The sequence below is a fragment of the Colletotrichum lupini genome, chromosome 1, assembly GCF_023278565.1.
Source record: "Colletotrichum lupini chromosome 1, complete sequence".
NCBI classification, from domain to species: domain Eukaryota; kingdom Fungi; phylum Ascomycota; class Sordariomycetes; order Glomerellales; family Glomerellaceae; genus Colletotrichum; species Colletotrichum lupini.
This window is the reverse complement of record NC_064672.1, coordinates 3,231,189-3,243,755: the sequence shown is the minus strand read 5'-3', so window position 1 is coordinate 3,243,755 and position 12,567 is coordinate 3,231,189. Positions and strand designations below refer to the sequence as shown.

General features: G+C 52.9%; 3 protein-coding genes across 3 annotated transcripts; 2 read left to right on the top strand and 1 right to left on the bottom strand.

Annotated features, from left to right (window-relative positions):
- Positions 1-202: 202 nt before the first annotated feature.
- CLUP02_00939 (uncharacterized protein) lies at positions 203-1,048 on the top strand (the record flags this gene model as incomplete). The annotated part of the gene is made up of 1 exon (XM_049279985.1): positions 203-1,048. One exon carries the CDS (start codon positions 203-205, stop codon positions 1,046-1,048), a length of 846 nt encoding a protein of 281 aa, XP_049135942.1.
- A 754-nt stretch (positions 1,049-1,802) lies between these two features.
- Positions 1,803-7,051, bottom strand: CLUP02_00938 (uncharacterized protein; the record flags this gene model as incomplete). The annotated part of the gene is made up of 10 exons (XM_049279984.1): positions 1,803-2,510; positions 2,570-3,419; positions 3,484-3,970; positions 4,104-4,169; positions 4,478-4,729; positions 4,794-5,679; positions 5,758-6,259; positions 6,364-6,440; positions 6,561-6,710; positions 6,860-7,051. 10 exons carry the CDS (start codon positions 7,049-7,051, stop codon positions 1,803-1,805), a joined length of 4,170 nt encoding a protein of 1,389 aa, XP_049135941.1.
- Positions 7,052-9,878: 2,827 nt separating this feature from the next.
- CLUP02_00937 (FAD binding domain-containing protein) lies at positions 9,879-11,964 on the top strand (the record flags this gene model as incomplete). The annotated part of the gene is made up of 4 exons (XM_049279983.1): positions 9,879-9,924; positions 9,982-10,604; positions 10,660-10,953; positions 11,008-11,964. The coding sequence occupies 4 exons, from the start codon at positions 9,879-9,881 to the stop codon at positions 11,962-11,964; spliced, it is 1,920 nt and encodes a 639-aa protein (XP_049135940.1).
- Positions 11,965-12,567: the final 603 nt, after the last annotated feature.

The window sequence follows — 12,567 nt, the reverse complement described above, 5'->3', positions numbered from 1 at the left end:
GTCTCTTGCAGACGGAGTCTACCTTACATCAGTGCCGCCAGCATCGCGGAGACTCTCTACCGCCGACTTCATTAGATCTTCCCAGACTGTACAAGTCTTCTTGACGCCTCGATCAACTGGCTTCGAAAACTTCTGATTCCATCGCCAGCGCGCCAATTGTCCCTCCAAAAGTATAAAGTCTCGCACACCACTTGGCATAGTCATGTCTAGGTACTACGAGCACGAGATCAGGGAGGACCGCCCTCGTAGCCCAAGCCACCATCGCCGCGATGACCCCCCTCCCGTCACGAGGGAGTACTCCCCCGAGTACTACTCCGGCGGCGGCGCCGGTCCCATTCAGGTAGTCTATCCGGACCGAGGCCCCGTGCCGATCGCCAGCGGCCCTTATATCTCGGGTGCCATTCCCGTCGACGCTCCTCCTCCAGTCCATCCATACTACCCTCCCGAGTCACCACTCTCCCCCCGTGACTCAAATGCCCTACAGCTCCCGCCCCAATCCCACTATCGCCCACGCTCCCTCCCACCTCAAGCATACGCAATAGGCAGACCATGCTCGCGTTCGCGCCCGCGAAGCCCTATCGGCAAAGCTCGTCATGCGGTCGACCACGCCTTCACCCAGTCATCCTCGGGCATCGGCGTAGGCCTTCTAGGCGCCGTCGTCGGTGGCCTGGCAGCTCGCGAAGTCTCCGACGCCACCGTCCGATCGCGGACTCGGAAGGAAATGGAAAACGGCACATACCGCCCGCGCTCGCCACGCGAGGCGGAGAAGGCGCGGGTGATATCCACCGTCGTCGGAGCTCTCGTGGGTGGTCTCGGCGCCAACGCCATCGAGAGACGCTTCGAGGCTGCTCGTGAAAGGGATAGAGAGCAGCAGCTGGCTTGGGAAAGGAAATGGGGAAGGGGAAGAGATCACGAGGTGGATCATGGCAGAGGGCGTCTGCGCAACCGGCATCGAGACGAGTGGAATGATGGACACCCCGACTATGGATATGAAGATCGTCGTGGCGGAAGACTGCGAAGCGAAGAGCGCTATTCGTACAGGGATTGAGATTGCCGAGACAAGCTTCACCGCCGGCGTTACTGTAAATGAAACCCGTTTTACGACCTGACGACTAACGAGTTCTTTTCTTTGAGTTGATAACTTGTCGATGACCGGATACCCTCTGGCAGGCGGATCTTCCAACCTTTGATTGCTTTGCTGTGTACGGAGTAAGGTAGGCTGGATATATCTGCCTTGATAGCGATCCTTCCCTTATCTCTTAGATATGTATCCGTAGGGTACGTCTTCCCACTTACCTATAGAGGGAAATAACCCTATACCTGCTCTCCTTTCTTCTCTGACTCAACCGATCCTATGTCCCAGGCCTCTTAGCAGAGAGGGTTTCTCGAGGAATCTATATCATGAAGCAATACCAGACATATCACATGTTATTACACCTTCCTTACGAATATCTTAGCAAAGTTATTGCTACAATCATGTGTTATAGTCTACAGAATCCGTGCCGCACATCCTCATTCTCATCAATTGCCACAGAAGCTGTGGCAAGTTCATAATGCAAATCCCATGTGACATCTCGCAGTGAGAGCAAAGCAACGGCTGGCTGAAGTATACCAAGCTCAAACGGCAGGCACTGAGCAAGGCACATGGCGGCAAGATCAACTCATTTGCATCCATCTCCCTTTCGGTCCATATCGCGCAACCATTGCCCATCAACCGCACCTTTGACCTTTCGTAAACGTTGTCATGCCCATCTTAGTTGTCGTAATCCATGCAGCATCGAAAAGAGCCAGACCGTGACGGCTCAGTTGTTGTACCGAAGGGTCTCCTTACCAACATCGTAACCGTCGGGGATCAGGTGAAGCCCACCGTAGGGATCCGTGCCTTCGATCAGCTCTCTGGATGGTATCCACGGACGATCACCCTGGCCATGCGGCAGTGTTTGTGCAGTGTTGTCGCGATCTAGCTTTGCTCGATAAGCCTGCTCCCTCTCCACAATGACCTTGAAGAACTGGGCTATCTCGGCAATGGCTATCTGCTGCGCCTCTGAGCATCCAATCGTGTTACAGAGAGATTGTGAATCAACAAGCTGCTTAGCGATGACGGAATCAGGCTGGCAGTAAGTACGAATGCGCAAAGATCGTGCGTTGATTTTCATCGCGTGAAGCAGACCTGCGATCTCCATCGGGTTGCCTTGACGGCGACCAAAGAACTGGAACTCGTCAATGTGTAGATGGACGAGATCGAGTTGTGTTTCAAGATCGTAGCGAAATCCCACAACTCTTGGGCGGCCCTTCTGCGTCCATCCATCGGCAATTTTCTTGAGTTTGTCAGGGTTCAGACGACCATGATTCAGCTCATTAGTGATGTAGGCATGCAGTGCGTTGCTGATATGGAACTCGAGCTCGCAGCAAAGAAGGCTCTGCTCACGGGGGTCAAGAGAGATCGTGACTCTCTGGACTTTCGCCTCTCTCTCCATGTCCCTGGGCTTCCGAGTGGTCTTGCTCTCAGTCTGTCAGTTGGTTAGCTAGATAACTCAAGATACGGACGCTGAAGTGCAGGGACGTTTACCATTTCCTTGGCAATCTTCTTGAGGTAGTCAAGAAGTCCAGGCTTCTTTGGGGATCCGTCCTTTCTCCTGCGGTCGGGAGTGTTGTCAGGTCGCTCAAGCCATCCTTGCTCGCCAATCAGGGTCTTGCCTGCAATTCTCTGTACGGGAAGTTCCTTATAGGCAAAATAGGGCTGTAGAGGAGAGTATATGTCACTTGCGTCCATGACTGGCTGTTTGAGAGCTTCCAGTCTACCCTTGGGCGGGCCACGGCCTTGAACACTCCCTCCGCGACCGCTCGTATCGGGAACGAGCGCCGGAGCCTTTGAATCTTTCCAGCCGCTGTACGACTCCAACACATGCTTAATGTGTCGCGGGATGTCGTCTCTGTGAATCCGGAGAGGGCTCGGATGCCCTTCACTCTGAGAGTAGATAGAGGATGACTCTGCTTGGACAGTTCCGGCAGAAGAAGGGCTATCAGGGGTCATGGGCGGACGAACAGAGGGCATGCCGCCAGAATTCTCCACGATGGACCCATACTGACGACTGTCTTGAACGTTGACAGGTTTGGGTGTATGTTGCTGGCGACGTTCGGCCAGGCTCGATGCCAGAGAGCCTTTGGCCTTGTGGCCTTTGGGAGGTGAGCTTGGCATCAACTCTGAAAAGGTAGTCGAGTCGCTTTCGTGGCCATCCTCGAGAGGCTTGCGACAGAATTTGGCTTTGTTGGTAGACTTCTGATGGTGAGGGTTTCCATGACCCCGAGGCAAAGATTGGGGTTCGGTGAAAGCTTCAGCGAAGTCCATGTGTCGCTCGGGCGACCTAGGGCGACTGAAGTTGTCCACTCGGCTACGGCGAGATGGCGACTCGCTTGTGCTATTGAACCTTGTTACTTGTCAGTTGCGGTATCAAATCTGGATACCCGGGAGAGAATACTCACACGTCGGTCAATCTGTCCATCTGGTTTTCAGTCAAATTCAGATTGATTTGCACTGACTTGTTCGGCTTGTGCTTCTGAGGCGACGGTGATCGATGCTTCTTGGGCGAAACTGGAATGAAGCTACCCTTGATAGCGGAGGGTACCGCCACTCGACCTTTGCCTCCCGGTATCTCCGAGTCCTGGGTCATGATGGGAAGATCAGTTGATGTCGTTGACGTTGTTTCTCGAGTATGGCGCCGATCGGAGAACCGAGAGCCAACTGAGCGGGATTTTCGTTGACGTTTGGTTTCGATGAGGTTCCCGACCCTTGAGCGAAATGAGTCCTCCCGGAAGTCAGGTCCCGTACGTCGATCGATCGGCAGTAGCAGAGAGCGAGATCTTCGAAGGACAAGTCGAGGAAATGGCCCGACAAGTTCAGGGTCTTCGAATTGGCTCGTCCGAAGTTCCCTAATCCAAGCCTCGATCCGACTGCGATAAGATGAAGGGTCTGAGATGAAGAAAGTCAGTTTTCAGCGCACTGCTGGGTATCAAAAAGGAGGAGAGATGGGTGTTGGGAGAGGAGGAAGTGGTTTCACGTGGCAACCTGCCGGAATATGAAGCAAGCGTGTTTGTTTACATACCTCTTTGTGGAAAAATGGCTTCCAGGTCAACTGAATGTGCTGCCAGATCCAAGGCGGGGCGCTGGTCTATTCGATTGGAATACACAACTTAGCTACAATCTGCCCCAGCGGGATGAAGAGGGATGACGATGGCCAACGACGAAAAAGCAAGGACAACCAGGGACGTAGGATTAGTAGCACAATGCTGCTCACTTCAACGGGTCACCTACCTTCAAGAATCAGGGAGGAGTGCCGCCCATCTGAGTCTTGCGATAACGAGACATCATCATTTCTTGGCCCCGACTTATGCTCCATCGAGGATAATGACTGGTTCCTCGCATCGCCAGCTACTTTTCATTAGTTATGTCTTCTCACGCATCTTGCATAACACCTACGTAGAAAGAATTGCTCCAGTGGCTGTGTACCGAGACGCGCCAATGGTTCAAGGACAGCGGACTCTTCTAGGCTTGAAGATGGTCGCGTCTTGCCTTGCCCAACCCATATATCTTCCGCTTGATAGTCGCTGCAGGATGCCCGAGATCCCGGGACGACGCCAATATCTACTTGCGAGCCATTATTTGAGCCCGAGGGAGAACCGTCATGCTCAACATAGGCGTAGAAGGCCGAAAGCGACGGTTGGTGCCGCGCTTGAGCGACGGATATTAGTTCCAAAGATCTCAACTCAGCTTATGAACATCAGAAAACACCTACTAGATCTCATGGCATCCTGCCCTTCAGATGAACTTGGCCTTGACGACGTCCTGGAGCAAGAAAGCTTCTCCGATCGATCGCCCGAGTCCATCCCGCTGGAGCGAGACCCCCGTCCGACGTCACGAAGGACGGGTTGTTGCTTTGTGATGGTCAGCTCTCGAGCTTTCCCAAGCATATCTTCCGTGGCAATTTTCCGGCCTCCGTCATGATCGGGAGGGTTACAGGTCTTGGATAGAACCGCAAGTTTGGTTGGAACAGTTGGGCCGCGAAGTTGGTCAACTGATGGAGCAAGCCGTAGTTTGTGGGTCTCGATCTCGACGATGGTGACAGGGTGTATCCTTGGTTTGTCTGCTACCAGCCATCGATCATCAGGAACACCACACTCTCCGCCGGCGTGGGAATCCTGCCATTTTCCAAAGTGACGCGCAGGAGACCGAATGGTCTGTGAGTTCGAACGAAAATTTGTTGGCGCTTGCAATCCGCCGCTCTTAGCGGCGACCCCGCATGCTGTGCGCACCACACTCTTGCAACGGGCGCGATCTCGGTCTGACGGGCTTGTGCCGACATCGTCGTCTGCGATACCATCCAGGCCGAACCAATTACTGCTACAGAGAGGATGGTATTTGCAGTCGCGCTTCATGGAGTCGCCATAACCTATGCTCGGTGACCTTTCGACGCCGATGCTCCGCGCATGGGGACTCTGTCTTCGAATATCGGGCTCTGGAGTAATGGTATCAAGCCCGAACCAGTCGTGGCCGCGTTGTGACTTTGGTGTTCTGATTTGCCTAGGGGAACTAACATCGCTTTGCCTACGAGGAACGTCGTTTGTCTCGTGAGATAGGAGTCGGATTGCGCGGGATGGTGCAGCAGCATGGTCGACAAAGACCTGCCGATGGTCTAGTCCACCATCAAAGCCAAGTTGAGGCGTGAATGGGCCACGAAACTCCTATTGAGGGTCCATCACTCCCTGCACGGCAGCATCTACCAGCAATTTCCTGGCCTTGATATCCGCTGTGGGCATCATCTCGTGAGACATCGACAACGGCAGAGGCTGATTGTCGGCTATCAAAGAGAATTTCCTAGCGAAAATGGCATGCGGCGCCACGCAGCCTTCGGGCAGCGGCACAGGCTTTGGATCAGGAGATTCCCGAAAGGAGAGAACAGTCTCTAGTCCAAACATGTTGGTGAACCAACTCAGGCGTTTGCTCCTAGGCGCCGGTCCTCCGCCATCTAAAGACATCAAAGTATCTCTTCTCTTTCTAAGCGCACGAAGGAGAGACAGAGACCTTCTGAGGTCTGATCTGTCCACGGGGATATCATCGTCATCTGGACTGACGTTCAAGTCTCTCGTCCCCGTCCCTTGGTGAATTGAAGTAGCCGGGATTACTTCTTCTTCTTTGATAAACCTGCCAGCCCTCTCGGTGCCAAGCTGCCATTGCATTTCATGCAGCTCCTTGGGGTTGGGACTGCGAAAAGCACAGGTGCCACCTTCACGGGTGGAAACGTACATGGTATGGTCAATCATCCAAGCTTTGCGACTGCGTATGCAGCTGGGCTCGTTCGAGCTCACCCTGGCCGATGGGTAATAGTCTGAAAGTCTGGTAGGATATCGATGCGGATGCTGCTGGCGCCACCGCACGAGACTAACTGTGGGCCGTATGGAGGAGGTGATTGTACTCATATGAGGTATATGGGGCAACTCAAGGTTGGACTGCCGTGGTGACGTTAGTGAATATGGATGGCAGTGTATTTGTGCTGCCAGCTTACATGTCGATTGAGATGATCATGCTTCCAGCGTTGGAACTCGGCACCTGAATCATCAGAATATTGGCAGTCAATTTCGATCAACTCGTATAGCACACCACCAGCTAGATCCAAATTTTCGTCTCCGAGATGCTCGCGCAGAACCAGAAACACCTGTCATGGAAGGCGTGAGCTAGGTATCAGTATTGACAGAGTAAAGCGAAGAGTTTCCGACTCACAAGTTGAACACCGTCCCGGTATTGATAGTTCCGGGGTATGTGTGCACAGTATCTTACGAGGACGTTGCGACACTCTGCGCATACCTTAGTAGATATCCAGTAGACTGTGTTAAGCAAAGTCAACCTACTCCCTTCATCATACCCGTTCCGCGACAGAGTGTCCTGGGCAAACTCGTTTCCCATCTTGGCAAGCCTTCGCCGCCATTCCTGATCATCGGCCTGTGCAGCTGTCTGAATAGACTCAACCCAGGCTTGAAGGCTTAACCGGTTCCGCATTGTTCTAGGGCTCTCTGAGATAGCCAGAGTGATTGGCAGTGGTTTGACGATTTAGACACGGCGATGTGCGTCTCGTGGCGGGGTATTCGTCAAAGCGGGATGTGGCTTTGTCTACTACTTGCTCTATGCCATGGCGGCAAATAGCTGCGCGTAGGAAGACGTTCTCGTTGTCGTCGTCGTAGCAATCGGCCGTATTATTGGCGCTGCACTAACGTAGATTCTCGGGTCCTTGGCAATCCTTGGGAAAGAAAACAAAAGGGGGCAAGCTATAGAGAAACGAGATGTAAGATCCTCTGTTGCCTTCGCATGTGGGCGAAGACGTGGAAATCAAGTAAACGCAGAGATACAAGAGAAGGCAAGTGTGGTTGCCATCACTAGGCAAGTACGTAAGGTAAGGTAAGGTACCCAGGCAGTCGAGGAAAGTACACATCTTCTCCAAAGTTGGAAGGCGCAAGTATCCCGCCCTCCATCTCCAAGTTGTCGGCAATACACTAAGATAGAAGGTTCTTCCAGGTAGGAAATCATCTGATCCGACCTGGTTATAATGTTCCATGATATCGGGTACTCTGTACATCTTCATTATTGAGCAAGCTTTTGTCCTCAGTATGGCAGGCCACTCGACCAGCTATGCGACTCTTAAGCCTGACCCCTCAGATTGTACCTTATGCGGTGCTCTCTTAGTATGCCTGTTGCTGGCTAAACCAAACATGCTCTCTTTGAGCCACAGTGCCTTCACTTGAAGCAAGTGAGAGAATCTTTCTCGGCCAAACCATCGATCAGTCTGAGGTATGAGATCCAGCGGGCATGATGATGCTGATCGTTTGGGAGGGGGTTTACATGTCTTGAGGTCGCTAGATGTAGATACGTGATGTCGATCCTATTTAAGAAATCCTTGTAGGTTGCCTATCCGATATTGACTTTTCAAGGCTTCCATGAGGCAACCTCGAATTGGATACCGATATGACACCTGGGACGTTGAGCATGGAGACGGCATATCGCGAATTTGGGATTTGCAAGATAGTCTCGCACAGGCAGTACCTCATTCGTCCGAGTCTCAATGCCGACATGAAATACTGCTATAGGGGCAATACGTTGTCTGAGCTTCTAGGCTCGGGAGGGCATGCTGATTGCAGAGCAGGCGTCTAGGCCTAGCCTCGTACTAGGTTGATCCCGTCTCGGAACAGATGGCCAGCGCGTGGAGCATGGAGAACCACGATCCATGGTGCGATGCAGGATCTGCAACGCTCTCGTGTCCACGCATGTTTTCATGACTTGGGATTCCGTTTGGTGAGTCGACATATGCGTGATGGGAGGAGGCGACGCGGAAGGACTCATTCTGGAGACTTAATGGTGCCTACTTAGGCAGGGGCTTTTTCGGACAGCTTCCGTCCAAAATTTTGTATCCTACGTGACTGTGGGGCTCCAACATGAATATTCTTGCCATTTCAAGCTTAAGCTTGTGACGAGAAAGTAAGGTAAGATAATGTAACTCGTTGTAAATTCGATGCGCATCGCATGCGCTCTCTTGACTGAGGAGCTTGGTAGTCCGTAAGGTACAGAGCTGTGCACTTACCTCAATACCAACCCAACTCACCATCGTGACGCCTTCCAACCGGATGCATCAGCCGCAGTCATGTGTTTTCGCACAACGCCTTGCATTACATACCACGATAAAACGATGTCACTTGATTTGTAGAGTGCGGTGGAGTTCAGCGGACACGCGGAGCTAGGTACCTACCTAAGGAAGGTTGAAGCAACTCCAAAGGTACCCTGTCGTTCATTCCTTCTTCGTTCCACAGCCTACTTCATCGCAATTGACATTTCGGTTCGGTCGGTGCCAGCGGCAAGTGCCCTCGGGGTGCAGCTGCACCGTCTTTTCCCCGCACTTTGCCTTCTCCAACTTCCGAGGACCCCAAGTCTCAAGATAGCCAACCTTGGAGGGAGCCAGACTATGATTGGGTTTGGTCGGGCAGGTGGGGTCGCGAGCTAAGCTTAGCTGTCCCGAAACATGTACCGACCACCTTCCAGATGCCGTCTCCAACTGCCTTTTTGACCCTTAATCGTGGGAGTTGCTGAGGAAAAGGTACAACGACAGGAGCCAATCTGGAGCGACCCACAGCCAACTTGCCGACTTGACTACCCGAGTCCCTTTTGTCAAGTCTGAACTCCCCTAAGCAGGGGTGCCCAACCGGCCAAATCAGTAAGTGGAAGCTTCACTCAGCGGCGACAGCGCCTCACTCAGCAAAGCCTCCCGGTTCCCCTCGGAAGTGTCTCCATGACGTGCCTGCCACGCCTACGGGTCAAGCATGCAGGCCTGTACGGATAGCATGGCCGTCCTATTCCCATAACCCATGATTGGCTAGACTCGAGGCCCTTTGGATAGGCAGCTTGAGGCGCACATGGCCACATCCGTGACTCTGGGTGCTAAAAGCCACCCAGGTGGCACCTCAGTGTGGGGATTTGGAGTTCCCGGCCTACGTTGCCGTCCCCAGTCTGCTTCCCGATGTCGATGCCGGCCTCTTGGTCCCCTTCGGATCGGTCTCACTGTTCAGTGGTCCACGGATAACTCCCCGCCGTCTATTCCATCCATGCCCCGATTGACATCTCTCCGCCAGTCGGTCTTCCACTTTATATAAAGCCAACGCGCCGCCTTCTCCCCTTACCCCAAAGACTCTTTTCTAGTCGACACCATCCTTCTCTGACTTCTAGGCGCAACGTTTCCCCTCTATTGACCGAACTTCGGAAGCCCCGCAAGCTGTTCACCCGCTCTCATAGACTTGCTTTGACCAATTCGATTCGACCAAAGCTTACACTTCCTATCTGTACGATGGAGACGCAACCTGATCGCCAGTCAGGCACCTACTATGATATTGGTGAGTCCCTGCTGCGTGGATTCGCGTTGAGCTATACGCTAACATATCTTCCCAAAGTCATTGTAGGTGCTGGGCCTGTGGGCCTGATGCTGTCAACCATTCTAGCCAGATGGGGATACAGAATCAAGCACATTGACAACCGAGCCGAACCCACACCAACTGGAAGAGCTGACGGCATTCAACCACGTTCTCTCGACCTTCTTCGTAACATGGGCCTCAAGTCGGCCATCATGGCCCACAAGCCCGCTAGAGTCTACGAGGTCGCTTTTTGGGACCCGCCCAAGTCAGGCAACGGAATCGCCAGAACGGGAACTTGGGCGAGTTGCCCGGAGTTTATCGATGCCAGATACCCCTTCACGACTCTTTTGCACCAAGGCCATATCGAGCGCGTTTTCCTGGGCGACCTGGAGAAGAACGGCGTGCAGGTTCAGAGGCCCTGGACCATTACGGGATTCTCATCCAACGAGGCCGAAAACCCTGAGTATCCTGTCGAGGTTAAACTTGAGCATGTGGATGGGACCGCCCAGGAGACGTTGCGTGCCAAATATCTCTTTGGCGGCGAGGGTGCTCGTTCCTTCATCAGGAATCAATTACAGATTGGCATTAAGCACAAGGATCCAATTTCTTACGTATGGGGTGTCATGGATGGCGTTGTTAAGACCGACTTTCCCGATATCAAGGTAAGCAGATGTGCCGAGGTTGATTCTATTGGTTACCATATTGATTTTGGAATAGATGAAATGCACAATACACAGTAAGCACGGTTCCATCATGGTCATTCCCCGAGAGGACAACATGGTCCGTCTATACATTCAAATTGCATCCTCGACGGACGCAGACTTCGACCCACGCAAGACGGCAACCGAGCAAGAAGTGCAGGAGTCGGCTCAGCGGATTCTTCAGCCGTATTCCATCGAATGGGAGAGAACGGAGTGGTATTCAGTGTACCCTATCGGGCAAGGAATTTCGGACCGCTACACTCTGGATCAGCGGGTGTTCCTTGGAGGCGATGCTTGCCACACCCACAGCGTATGTGATACACACAATATTGGAAACAAGCTTCTTTACTGACTAGAGCATCAGCCCAAAGCCGGCCAGGGCATGAACACTGCGTTCCTTGACGCCCAAAACCTGGCCTGGAAGATCCATGCTGTCGAGGCTGGGTTCGCACAGCGCGATATTCTCAAGACTTATGAGACTGAGAGAAGGGACGTGGCGGAGACGCTGCTCGACTTCGACAACAGGTACGCCAAGTTGTTCTCTCAACGACCCGATGCCGCGAGCGAAGCTCAGGCGGCTACCGAGAACGCCGGCAAGGAGCAGTCCGAGAACGCTTTCATCAAGACTTTCAAGGAGTCTTGCGAGTTCACGAGCGGTTATGGTGTAGCCTACAAGCCAAATGTGTTGAACTGGTCCGAATCGCACCGGGCCAAATCATCCTTGATCCACCCCGAGGGTACGAAGCTCCGCACTGGCCGTCTGTTCATGAACGCCGATGTTACGAGGGTTGTCGATGCCAATGTTGTCCACCTGGAGCAAGAAATACCGCTCAACGGTTCCTTCCGCATCTTCGTCTTTGCTGGAAAGCCTTCAATCACTCGCAAGGCCCTTGGAGATTTCGCTAGTCATCTCAACAACAAGCGTTCATTCTACGCCGCCTATGTGAGAGAAGACGTGGACAGTGTGTCACATCACGAGCAGCACAACCCCCACAGCAAGTTCTTCTCATTCTGTACCATCTTTTCAGCAAAGAGAAGCAGCATCGAGATTTCGCGCGATGTCCCAGAGGTACTGGGGCGGTACCGCGATCACGTATACGCCGATGACAGGTGGGACCGCCACGTACCGAACGCCAAGGCTGCTGCGCACGCCAAGTTGGGACTTGATGAGGAAAAGGGTGGCGTTGTTGTTGTGCGTCCTGATGGTTACGTTGGTATGGTTGCGAAACTAGTGGAAGGCAGCGGCACTGTCGATGCATTGAACGAGTACTTTGGCACATTCTGCACCAAGAAGCTCGGGGAGACGCTAGCCCAGCTGTAATGTACCTGAGTAAGGTAGAGCAAGAGTGTGCGACGGTGACTCAGGAGAGATTTTCCGAGAAGTTGGTGTACAAGTACTGAGTTGGGTTACTACTTCTGGCGTACTGGAGCGAAACATGAGAATTTATGCAAGAGAGGGGAGGTTATTCCCGATTTCACCTTTCAGGATGAATAGACATCATAGCACCGCCTGCAAATTTATTTGATCAACCAGGAAAAAATGCATGCCACCCCTCCATCGATTATAGAGTGCAAACCACCTGCGCGGAATCAACCACTTCACGAAGGTCGAGATTCAGCGGATGCCGTTGGATATAAGTAGAAGCGGCTTGAGACGGAAAAGAAGGGGACTGAGACGTTTGAGGAACCCAGGGACCTTATCTACGAAAGCTGCCTGAAGGCAAGCCGCAGCCCATTTGCGTTGAGAGTACCCTGAAGTACCTTGGGTAATTGGTTGATCAACAAAACATCGCGTCAATTTTTGAAGCTGTTTCGCTCCTTCCGCTCCTTGAAGCGCCGGGTGTGCACCTCTTGAGCTAGTGGGGCGGGCTATAGAGCTGCCAGAAGAATGAAGCTACCTTAACTGCTTAGGTAGGTCGCAAGG